Source organism: Bidens hawaiensis, unplaced genomic scaffold (genome assembly GCF_021521415.1).
Source record: "Bidens hawaiensis isolate Kalapana, Puna unplaced genomic scaffold, B.hawaiensis_p1.1 tig00073904_1, whole genome shotgun sequence".
Taxonomy (NCBI): domain Eukaryota; kingdom Viridiplantae; phylum Streptophyta; class Magnoliopsida; order Asterales; family Asteraceae; genus Bidens; species Bidens hawaiensis.
Genome location: NW_027502842.1, coordinates 9,711 through 21,872, shown reverse-complemented (window position 1 = coordinate 21,872; position 12,162 = coordinate 9,711). Strand labels below are relative to the sequence as shown.

At 38.6% G+C, this 12,162-nt stretch overlaps 2 protein-coding genes across 2 annotated transcripts; one reads left to right on the top strand and one right to left on the bottom strand.

Annotated features, from left to right (window-relative positions):
- The first annotated feature begins 2,094 nt into the window (after positions 1-2,094).
- LOC143606260 (tubulin beta-2 chain-like) lies at positions 2,095-4,495 on the top strand. Its single transcript, XM_077082083.1, has 3 exons — positions 2,095-2,551; positions 3,270-3,539; positions 3,627-4,495. Exons 1-3 carry the CDS (start codon positions 2,158-2,160, stop codon positions 4,304-4,306), a joined length of 1,344 nt encoding a protein of 447 aa, XP_076938198.1. The 5' UTR covers positions 2,095-2,157; the 3' UTR covers positions 4,307-4,495.
- A 1,890-nt stretch (positions 4,496-6,385) lies between these two features.
- LOC143606262 (serine/threonine-protein kinase BSK5-like) lies at positions 6,386-9,766 on the bottom strand. The gene is made up of 10 exons (XM_077082085.1): positions 9,581-9,766; positions 9,274-9,500; positions 9,029-9,164; positions 8,818-8,951; positions 8,640-8,745; positions 8,484-8,569; positions 8,207-8,395; positions 7,195-7,365; positions 6,993-7,106; positions 6,386-6,903 (listed from the first exon to the last, which is right to left on the bottom strand). Exons 1-10 carry the CDS (start codon positions 9,663-9,665, stop codon positions 6,670-6,672), a joined length of 1,482 nt encoding a protein of 493 aa, XP_076938200.1. The 5' UTR covers positions 9,666-9,766; the 3' UTR covers positions 6,386-6,669.
- Positions 9,767-12,162: the final 2,396 nt, after the last annotated feature.

Sequence of the window (12,162 nt, the reverse complement as noted above, 5' to 3'; positions counted from 1 at the left end):
TGACTAATGTGACCAAAAGATGGGGGAATATAACAATGTAAATTGTAAACATATGCTCTAAGTCATCACATCCAAATACTTTGTGATTGTAGATCTTAAACAAGGCATGTCACCCCCATTCAGAAGAAGTAAGAGGGATGTCTATAAACATGTTTTCTACCGACAAAGATTGATGTTAGAATGGAATGGGTAAATTAAGATGCTGTGGCACAATCAAAACAGAAAGTGAAATGACAAGTTTGATTATTTCTTTAGTGTAGCTTACAGGAGACTGATATGAATCCAAATTATCATCATTAGAGTTGAAGTCATGTACGCAAGTCCAAGATTGATATAAGCAAACACACAATTAAGAGTAAACTCACTTTTATTATGATTCAGAAAATAACTCAAAACAAAATTTACAATAATTCTAATTCATAACCATAGCTCGGTTAATATATATAAGCTAACTTTAACTTGGTTAACAATAAATTAGATAAAAACCCTTAATCCATCGGTCATCTAGCATTTGGGAACATGTACATTTGTGCGTAGAGGATTTGCGCCAAAAACATACACAACAAAGACATGGAAATTAGAAGTTAAAAACATTAAAGTGTAGAATCACTCGGGCTTACAAAAGAATTTACACTGTCTTGGAAATATAGCTAGGCAAATGATGGTAAACTTAGGGTTTAATCGCATCCAAATACAAATTGGTACATAAAATAAATTAACCTTTCTTGTAATGTTGTGTCAGTTTTTGAAAATAGTAAATCATATGACTTGTATAGTGTTTTATACGATTTGCATGACGTGATTATTTCATACGTTAAGTATGTCTGGTACACGATTCGTATAAAGCCTATGACACAATATGAGAAATGTTTCCAAATGGTGTACCATAGCAGATCTCATATAAAATAGGGATATTGGTTTTTAATACTCAAAACTTTCACTTATTGGACGATAACACTCCCAACTAACAATTTGTCTCTCACCAATCCCAACGTGTAACTTATTTTCTTATATCACTCCTGAACTTAACGTACCCTAACTTCGTTAGTTTTTTTTTTCCTAAGTGGCATGTTTTTGTTAATGTGGCATGCTATGTGGAAAATACTTTATTTAAAAAAAAGAAAAACATAACAACAAATATTATACATATGTGTGTGTACACACACACACAAACACCACCACCGTCTACAACATAACACCACCACCACAAACCTCCACTACTTCTAGCCTCTATCACCATCTTCGCCACCACCGCCAACCTGATTACCATCACCACCACCAGCCTCCATCACTGTCGGTCAAAATCCCAAACTCAAATGAGGTAGGTGTTGGTCAAAATCCCAAACTCAAATGTGATTGCCGTCGCCTCTGTGTTTTTCCGGCGAGTTCCACTGTTTTAAATAGAGCATCGATTCGAGGTAATCATTTACTCGCCGGAAAAAAACTAGTTGCAGGTTTCCAGCGAGCACCATATCCATCATTCACCGCCCACCACCACAAAAACCATAACCACCACCAGTGTCTCAGCCAACCACCTTCCGGAATCGTCTGCTTGCCGGAAAAACGAGTTGTAGGTGTCCGACGAGCACCATCTTTATCATCTCTCCACCGGTGCTCAATCTCTATGATCTCCATCGTCTTTCTACAACTCTGCACCATCTCCATTGTCAGAAAGACGGGGTAACCGGAAAAATCAAATTCGTCGAAAAAACGAGGTCGCCAGAATGGAGGTTGTTGAGGTTTTATGTTGAAGAAAAGAGGTGGTGTGGGATCCACAACCTACTTTATATTAATAAAAAATTTCACGTCATCAAGAAAACTAACGGAGTTAGGGTTCATTAGATTCGGGAGTGCCAGAAACAAATAACCCAATAAAATATCCAGGATGTGAAAGTGGTGAAAAACAAATTGTTAGTTGTTAATGTTATCATCCAATAAGTAAAGGTTGAAAGCATTAAAAACCAATAACCCGATAAAACATCCAAGATTTTGGTTGTCAAATAGTCAATACGTATTTACGACTATTCATATATAAAGAGACCGTATATATAGACTCAAAACACTCAGTATTATCTATCAATCAATACCTTACCTTCTCTGTAGTCCATCATATCCAAACCCTAACCTCACTCACTAAACACTCCAAAATAATCCAAAATGCGTGAAATCCTCCACATCCAAGGCGGCCAATGCGGCAACCAGATCGGAGCCAAGTTCTGGGAAGTCGTCTGCGCCGAGCACGGCATCGACGTCACCGGCAAGTACACCGGCGACTCCGAGCTCCAGCTAGAGCGAATCAACGTCTATTACAACGAAGCCAGCGGCGGAAGGTATGTTCCACGCGCCGTCCTCATGGATCTGGAGCCTGGTACCATGGACAGCCTCAGATCTGGCGCCTACGGTCAAATATTCAGGCCTGATAACTTCGTGTTTGGTCAGAGTGGTGCTGGTAATAACTGGGCCAAAGGACATTATACGGATGGCGCTGAGTTGATTGACTCGGTTCTCGATGTTGTCAGGAAGGAGGCTGAGAATTGTGATTGCTTGCAAGGTATAATACAGTTTGTTGACTCTTGTTATATATAGATAATAATAATTTGTTGAATAAATAATTTTGGATATTGTATATGAAATGATAGATCTGTAACGTATTTATGAGTATATTTGCTGCTTGTTAAAATGTCTATACTAAAAGTGTCAATTGGAGGTTATTTTAGTGTATTTATCACTATTTGTATTCGAAGAGATGGATCTAGTATGTGCTTCGACTACTGGTGTAAACGAGCCAATCTTGAGCTCAGCTTGTTAGCTCGTATATTAACGAGGCTAAGCTCGGCACGAGCTCGATAATGCGATGTAAAATTAATACATACAAGTCCAAAATAGGTAAAAGCTAAAAATGCACTAGGCTTGATAACTAAAACGAGCTTTATTTGCGGCCCAGGTTCAAAAAATCTTGGCTCGTTTCGAGCTTCTTATCAATCCGAGCAGCTCATGACTGGCTCTGACTCGTTTGCACATTATGTGATTGTTAAGAATACTAGATACTCGCCATATTCTCTGTCCAGAATTAGGGTTTTATGTTCATTTTGCTGTGCTTATAAATATTATAGTAGCACACATATAAAAAAAAGTAATATGGATTCTATTTGCCATCTGCTTTACTTCAGGCAACTAATGGATGCATGTTTATAATTAATTAATGATTAATTTCTGTTTTCAAATGGTAATTTTTGGTTTTCTTATTGGTATTGGTTTATGATGTGCAGGTTTTCAGGTGTGTCATTCTTTAGGAGGTGGGACAGGGTCTGGTATGGGGACTCTTTTGATCTCAAAGATTAGAGAAGAGTACCCAGACCGAATGATGATGACCTTTTCTGTATTTCCTTCACCAAAGGTTTCAGACACTGTTGTTGAACCCTACAACGCTACATTGTCGGTTCACCAGCTTGTGGAAAATGCAGATGAATGTATGGTCCTTGATAATGAGGCCTTGTATGATATTTGCTTCAGAACACTTAAGCTCACAACTCCAAGCTGTAAGTTTGCAATTGATGAATTGGTGTAAATTTGTTGATTCTATATTTCTATCTTAACTCATGATTTGTTTTATACTTTGATGGCAGTTGGTGATCTTAACCATCTCATTTCTGCAACAATGTCTGGAGTCACATGCTGTTTAAGGTTTCCAGGACAGCTGAACTCCGATCTAAGAAAACTTGCTGTGAATCTGATTCCGTTCCCACGTCTTCACTTTTTCATGGTCGGTTTTGCTCCACTCACATCGCGTGGGTCCCAGCAGTACCGCGCCTTGACTGTTCCAGAGCTGACTCAACAAATGTGGGACGCTAAGAACATGATGTGTGCTGCTGACCCGCGTCACGGGAGGTACTTGACTGCATCAGCCATCTACCGTGGCAAGATGAGTACCAAGGAAGTTGACGAGCAAATGCTTAACGTGCAAAACAAGAACTCGTCTTATTTTGTGGAATGGATTCCAAACAATGTGAAATCAACTGTTTGTGATATCCCACCGACTGGTTTAAAAATGGCGTCTACATTCATTGGTAACTCGACTTCGATTCAAGAAATGTTTAGACGGGTGAGTGAGCAGTTTACTGCTATGTTTAGGAGGAAGGCGTTTTTGCATTGGTACACTGGTGAAGGGATGGATGAGATGGAGTTCACAGAGGCTGAGAGTAACATGAATGATTTGGTGTCCGAGTATCAACAGTATCAAGATGCGACTGCTGACGAGGAGGGAGAGTATGAGGAAGAAGAGGAAGAGGGGGAGTATCAAGATTGAGGGTGATGTGAAATATGGTTATTGTAGTTGTATGTTTGTTTGGGCTCTCAACTACCATTTTGATGGGATATGAAGGCTGGGGTTTGGGATAATTTGTGAAAAATTTATAAGAAAGCAAAATGTTTTTGCTAAACAAGTATGTGTGTAATTCTGGTTTTGGATTATGGGTATTATATGTTTTTGTGGGTTTATTTTTATCTTAGAATTTTTGGTTCAGTTTGGTTGCAATGTCTGGTCTGGAACTCCACTGTACCTCAAGTAACTTGAGAGGCTGAAAAGATGAGTCACGCTATGCAACAAAACTCGTCACTAATCCTCATTTCACTCTGTTTCCGAGTTTCATTTAAAGAGAGAACAGAAAGGAAAAAGAAAGGAAAGGAAAACAAGTGATAAAGTAAACCTATTATGTGTGTAAAATTAAAAAAGAATTACTTCCATTCTCCATTACACCCGAGCAATCAATGATTGCTGGACTTGATTATTTACTATTAAAAATTGAATAATATGATATTGAAAATGATTACAGGATTTTATTAAGATTATGCATAACACTGGATTGAGTTTTGAGAGTCTGTTTGTAGAAGAAAACAAACTCACACTTGAGGCAATACACAAGAAATGCATGTGCTTTCATGTTATGCATTTGATGTAAATGGTAATCAGTCACTTGCAGACCATCTATAAAATCATCTTTGGTTAATGTGATCAGGGGTGTAAACGAACTGATCCCGAGCTCGGCTCAAGCCCAACTCGTTTTGACGTATGAGAGGTAGAGCTTGAGCTTGGCTGTTTCGAGTAACTTTTTTAAAGCTCGAGCTCGGCTCGTGAGTTTTTTTTAAGCTCAAGCTCGGATCGTTTATTATCTATTAATTAACTTATGTAAGGTTTTCATTATTTCTATATATTTAAAAAAAAATCTGTAACGAGTTTGGCACATCTTGATCAATAGAAAGTATGTGCAACAAACAAAGATTCAAAGTTCTTTTGGTGCATAGCATTAGTGTCCATTGCTTCAAATGAAAATTGAAAACAACATTTGACCTGATACAAACAATAAGGTGAGGGTATGATGGTAAAATGAGTTTGACTAAAATAATCAGTTTTCCTTTCCCTCCTGTTCTTTCCAATTTGGAAGGAAAGAATTTGACTTCAATTTTCATCTTTCTTTTCTTTTCTCCTTGATTCCTTCCTTAAAAACATCTCTGGAACACCATTCTTTCTTAATTCCATCCACTTTCTTTTCCTTTCTCTTGTTAAATGAAACTCTAGAACACAGTGTTAGTGTTTGCACTGTAGCAAATACGGTGCATTGATGTTTGTAGAAGTGCGTGTGTAGGCCCTGTAGGATGCTATTAATAGGAGGGTAAATGTGTAGATTTTGTGCACTTAGTTGAACATGGTTGTATTTTTTAATCGGTTTTTGGTTGGTTTTCGATCGGTTAACCATGAAATGTAAAAAGAATAGTAGTGTCGTCAAATGTTTGATCTCAAAATTGTCAAGTTAATAGGGTCGGAAGAGGGAAAGAGTTGTCTTGTTTAAAGTAATCTACAAATGTCGCAAACAGAAGAAATCTCCCGATGACTAGAAGCAAGCTCCAAAACATTGGTTTAAAGAACAAGTGTGTCCAGTATTCAATATGCTTGTGACTCATGTGGTACCTCTTCGCCACTTCTCACTACTTGCTCTGGATCATACTATCTATGCACACACACACACACACACACACACACACACACACACATAAACATGCCATACACTCATAAGCGTTAGGCCTCCTTTCATAGATGTGTCTAGGCCATGTTGCGCTCAATGGTTTAGATCTCATTCAGGTCTATGCCCAAATGTTAAGCCTGAACCAGAAGTACTTCATCAATCTCCATTCTAGCATGGTGCACTTAGGGATTGCACTAAACCCGAACTCAACAGAAGGACGGGTATAGGGTCGGATAATTGGGTATAAGATTTGATGATGTACCCATTTTCCAGAAGAAAGGCATGAGTCTTAACATGATGTTATTTTCGATTTGTGAAGTTTTTATAACAAAATCAGAAATCAATTATTAAACCACGGCGGGCCAAGTAGCATCTTAATATCATATTCATCACAAAGAAAAATTGCTGCAACTAACTATATTTTTTTTATCTAAGCTATCAATACATAATCAAACATAGATTTTCAAACTCACAAAGTCACAAACACACCTCATTACATATAAACTTTCCAGCCTCTTGAGAAACACAGACCCACAGACATCAATACTTTGTTTCTTGTCCACAATCCCAATCATAAATGACATCAAATCAAGATTATATCTACATTCAAATATTCTAGAGATTCAAATAAGAAAAATATTAACTTCCTTTACGTCTTCACCTCCAACAAGGACCCATCTTTAAGCATTTCTTGAGCATCATTCTCCATTCCCAGACTAAACAAAGCAGCTGCTTGGAGATAAAGCGCAGTTGACCAATTAGGCAACGCCACCTGGGCTTGCATCGCGTCTCCCAATGCTTCTTGTGCTTTGTTGTTCATCAAATAGCACAAACACCGTCTTGCATACACAGTTGGTGAAATCATTGTTCCATTATCAATGAACTGATCACAACAATCAAATCTTTATTCTAAATTAAGTTCCAACTTTACAATTATGTTATATTGATGGGTATTTTGGACTTTTGACTTACACTCGTGTATGATTCGATAGCAGCATTGTAGTCCTTGGCTCTGAAAGCAGTGTCCCCGCGTTTTCTACCATCCAAAGCATCCTGTAACTGACTTGTCCACATTTGGAATGAAAGCTACAACAATATAAACACAAAAAACAATTACTTTATACGCGCTAACGACTATTTGTATATGTTTTTGAATATATATAATAAAAAAGACCTCATTTGCAGCCCCCTCATCATCCTTGTAGCCAACTTTTTCCAGCATCTCGTGTATGGCAGTTAAATCCATTCTAGAGCAAGCTTCCCCAAATGGGGATAACAAATCCGTTTGTTTTGTACTTTCCTCAGGGGGTAAAGTAGGAATTTGCATCAAGACAACGGAAGACACCTATTTTAATCAGATTATTGAACACAATAAAGTAATATGCTTATTTTAGTGGGTTGGCCGACACAAACCTTAAAATTTGACCTAAACCTGAGCTCGAAAATAGTGTCAGCACGTGAACCCGAACATGACACGCATATTCACGAGTTGGCATGAACACGACTCGTTTGACCAGAAATTTTTATTGTTTTCGCATATTAAACTTCAAATTTACATTTTTACAAAAAACATGCAAATTATATAAAACAGTTACATTTTAATTATAAAATATTATGTCAATTTTCTTTCTAGTTTTAACTTTTAGCATAAGATACGCAACAAATTTAATTATAACATAAAACACATTTCAAAAAATAAAATAAAAAATAAATGGGTCAACCCACGAACATGCCGGGTCGACACAAACACAACCTGCTTAGCTAAATGGGTTCACGGGTTTGACCAAAAATTGCCCCGGACCCATTTATACCAAACTCAAACCTGAGAATATGCTGGGTCGACAGAACACGACCTGCTTAGCTAAACGGGTTTGCGGTTTCGACCCAAAACTGACCAGAACCCGTTTATACCAAACCCAAACCCGCAAAATACGCTGAGTGACACAACATGACCTGTTAGCTAAACGGGTTCCCATTTTCAACCCAAAACTGACCCGAACCTGTTTACACCAAACCGAGACCCACGAATATGCTGGGTTGATACAAAGTTGCAAACACAACCGTTTAGCTAAACGGTTCACGGGTTCGAACCGTAATTGACCCGAACCCATTTATACCAAACCGAAACCTGTGTATTTCGTGTTAGGATTTTGTCATGTCAGAAATTCACGCCCCTATAGACTTACCTCTGTTTGTTTGTGGAGAGCTGTGAGTGATGTGACAACAGATTTTGCATTGGGCCTTTCACGAGGCTCGTATTGCAAACATCGGGAAGCTATTTTAACTAACTCAGCCCCGTCATCGTTAGAGAAATCGCCCTCTAAACATGAATCCCTTAACATTTGAAAGTTTTTTTCACGTATCAAGTCAAGCGCCTGCGTTTAATAAAAGACAATATTATTAAAATATCTTGTTTTGTAACTGAAAATCGTGTAGTCAATAAGTCAAACAACATAAGCTCACATGGCTCGGTGGAATGTGCTTTCCACTAAGCAGATCAAGTAGTATGGTCCCAAAACTGTATATCACACTTTCCGCTATCACTCTGCCTGCCATATGATGAAACAAACCGTATAAACTTACTATTTTTTAACGTTTAATTATCAACATATCTTTAACCTGTTTTCATATATTCAGGAGGTGTGAAAGCTAAGTTTGTACTGTAACTTTTCCCGTCTCGGCTATTTTTCATGAGCCCAAAACACGAGAGCCTCGGATTACGATCCTGCCACACATTAACGCTCATTTTAAGTAATAAAATTTAAAGAGTGAAAAAAGACAAGACTCTTTTTGTTACCTGATCAAACAAGATTCTATACGCGTTAAGATCATGGTACAGCGCTCGCCCTTTGCTGCTGCAGTACTCTAGCGCTTGTGCCAGATACAATGCCACCCGTAACCGCATAGCCCATTTCAGCGGTTGGTTTTCCCCTAGATTTGTATAATGATGATAGCTTTAACACATTTGTATATGTACTTACAAAATGTTTTATAAAAAAGTAACTTACAATGAAATAAATGTTTGGATAAAGTTTCATTAGGCATGAACTCTGCAACCAACAATCTCTCATCTCCTTCACAACAACATCCCAACAAATTTGCTAATCTCTGGCTCCTAAGCTGTCCAACTGTTCTTGCCTCATCCTAAAAACATCATTAACTATCTTAATATTAAAACTTAATAATAATGACTAACAAACAAACTTAAAGATAAATGATAAATCAATAATAATAGACTTGGCTAACAACATACAAGAAACTGGCGAGTATCGGGCCAGGCCGACTTGTTAAACCGCTTAATCGCAATCAACCGATCGCCATCAGCTAGCTTTCCTTTATACACAACATTGGGTGCTTTCTCACCATGCTCAGACACAACATTCTCCACAGAAAAGCCAGCAGTTGCAGCCTTAAGTTCATCTAACTTATACTCCCTAAAAGACGGCCACTTTAGCTTATCACTCTCCCCATTGCGGTTCTCTGAGACATTTCATCAAACAGGTTATGTGCATTAACAAACATACATAAAAAATATAAAAAAAGGTTGGATTTTGACATACCCTGTTCAGATGAATGAGTAGCTTTTGATTTCAAACGACAGCATCTGCATAAGTGAAATGAAGGACAAGAAAAACAAACTCCCATTGTAAAAATACTACTCAAAATCAATTAACAAGCTGATTGTTTAATGTAGTTTCTTCAAGGGTTTGAAGAATGAAAAGCGTTTGCATAAAAATGGATGATTACTTGTGAGAAAACATTGAATGATGATGATGGGGATAAAACAACAGTGATGTTTTTTTCTCTATCTACTCATTCTACTACTAGTATGTGTGACATGTCAAACGTATTATTCATTTTCCGTGTGTACATACATATGACTTCGGATCAATATTTTTAAGTACACTACGCATTACACATGTTAAAAAAGTTTTTCATGGTATGCATGGGTTTTGAGTTGTTTTAGTTGAGATTGAATGCTTAGTTGTCATGGTGATATATGTCAAATTTCTTACATAATATTTCACATCACTAAACTTTTTTTTTAATATAATGCTTGTCTGAAAATATCACGTTAAGATCATATGTGATACCTATTGTGTTCCTTGCTCCACCGTAAAACACCGACGTGGGGTTTTGGCCTTGCCTCCATCCCCGATGGATCTCCATTTTCTTCTTGGGGTCACACGATGAGTGGCATCTACACCACACTCGTCACAACAATTGCTCAAATTGGCATCCCGCTTGGCCTTCCTTACAGGTTTAACAAATGGCCTAAAAGTGACATTAAAATGGTATAGTGATTTACTTTACAATTAAAATATTAATTCTTACAATGTAGAGTAGAAAATCTGAATATTAATTCTTTACAATCAAAAACTAGATTTTGTAGTTTTAGAATAAGGTAAATGTAGAGTAGAAAATCTGAAAATGTATGTTCGCATGTGTAAAATAAAATTTAAATCCAGATAATGTTATAATTTTTCTTTTCATTCAAAAGAAGAAACAATGTTAAAATAATATAAAAATACACTTGACACGTCTCGTCACAACTCAACATTTTCAACCTTACTCTGTTTTCATTCAAAAGAACAATAAGTGGCTATTATTGAAAAAAAGAATTAACTAAAAAGTCAACATCAGTCAATAGTAAAAAGTGTGAAACACTAAACTTCTTGCCATCTAAGGCTGAGGGGTGCGGAGCGCGAGAAAGGGCGCAAGTGGCGAGGCGGTCGCGCCCCGGGGCGCGAGGACCACACCACCGAGGCGCGAGAGGGGCGCGAAAGGGGCGCGAGCGCGGAAAAAGAGGCAGGCGCAGGTGGGCTAGCGGCTGGGGGGAGCGTGAAGGAGGTCTGGGAATGCGTGAAAAGAGCCGTTGGGCTTGTTTTTTATTAAAAAAAAAATTTTTCCTACTCTATATAATAACATACCAATATCAACACAAAATCAAACACGATTTTTCTCTCTATTCAACCTATATCAAACCCAAACCAACACCAATATCACATACCACACCCAAAACCCAAAATCACCCCATCTTCCAAACCTTTTTTTTAAAACATGGCTGGAAATTGGTACCCAAACCTAGAATCAGATTACAGTTACGACGATTTATGGTCGGCACCGGACCAAGCGATGTTTTATTCGGGGTCGCAACAACCATCCGGCTTTCAACCATCCAACATACAACCGTCTCCTAACTTTGTAGTTCCGGAGACACAAGAACCAGAAGGTGAAGCTGCGGGACAAAGAAGACGCGTCCACCGGAAAAAACAAATTGCAACGGACGGGTCGGGTTCGGCTTCGACCGGAAGGACGAAACGGAAAATCACTCCGTGGTCATCGGATGAGAAGGAAGCCCTGTGTCGGGCTTGGATAGTCACTTCTGAGGATCGGCGTTGCGGTAATTGTTTTAACGTTTTTAAAAATGATTTTTAATAAAAAAGTTAAATAAAAAAGTTAAATGACTTACAAATTTATTTATGCATTTTGCAGCCGACTACCAAAAGAGCAAGGTCTTTTGGACAAAGGTTAGGGAGACGTTCTATTCGCTCGTTGGGAGTACAGAGCGGAACACCGATATGATTTCGGGTCGGTGGACCGAAATCAGAAAATTTGTCGGCTTGTTTACTAATCTGTTCAACAGGAACGCCGGTCGTATGAGACCAAGTGGCAGTGACGATTTGGCGGTTTATAATTTCACTGTCGAAGAGTGGAGGCAGGAGTGCCTGCGGAGGTATGGGACGGTGAAGACGTGGGACGATGTAAAGGTGTGGGAGAGGTTGAGAAGGTGTTCCAAGTGGGTTGAGCTGGTGGCGCCGGACCTTGATGCGGAAGTAGGGCCGAAACGGACTAAAACTAGTTCGTTTGGAGCGTACAGCACTTCCGCCGGGTCGGATTGCCGGGTTGGATTCGACCTAAACGTTGCGGGGGAGGAAACGTCTTCACCGCCGAGGAGGCGGCCATTGGGAAGGGACGCCAGGGGGAAAAAACCGGCTGAGGGGGAAGCCGTAAACATCAACGATCTTGTTGAATCCCTCAATAAATTCAACAAAACCATGGAGGTGGTCTCTATTGACAAAAAGGAAAAAAAAAGAATGAGAGATTTGGACTTCCTTGCAAGAGACTTCAGCCACCTAAA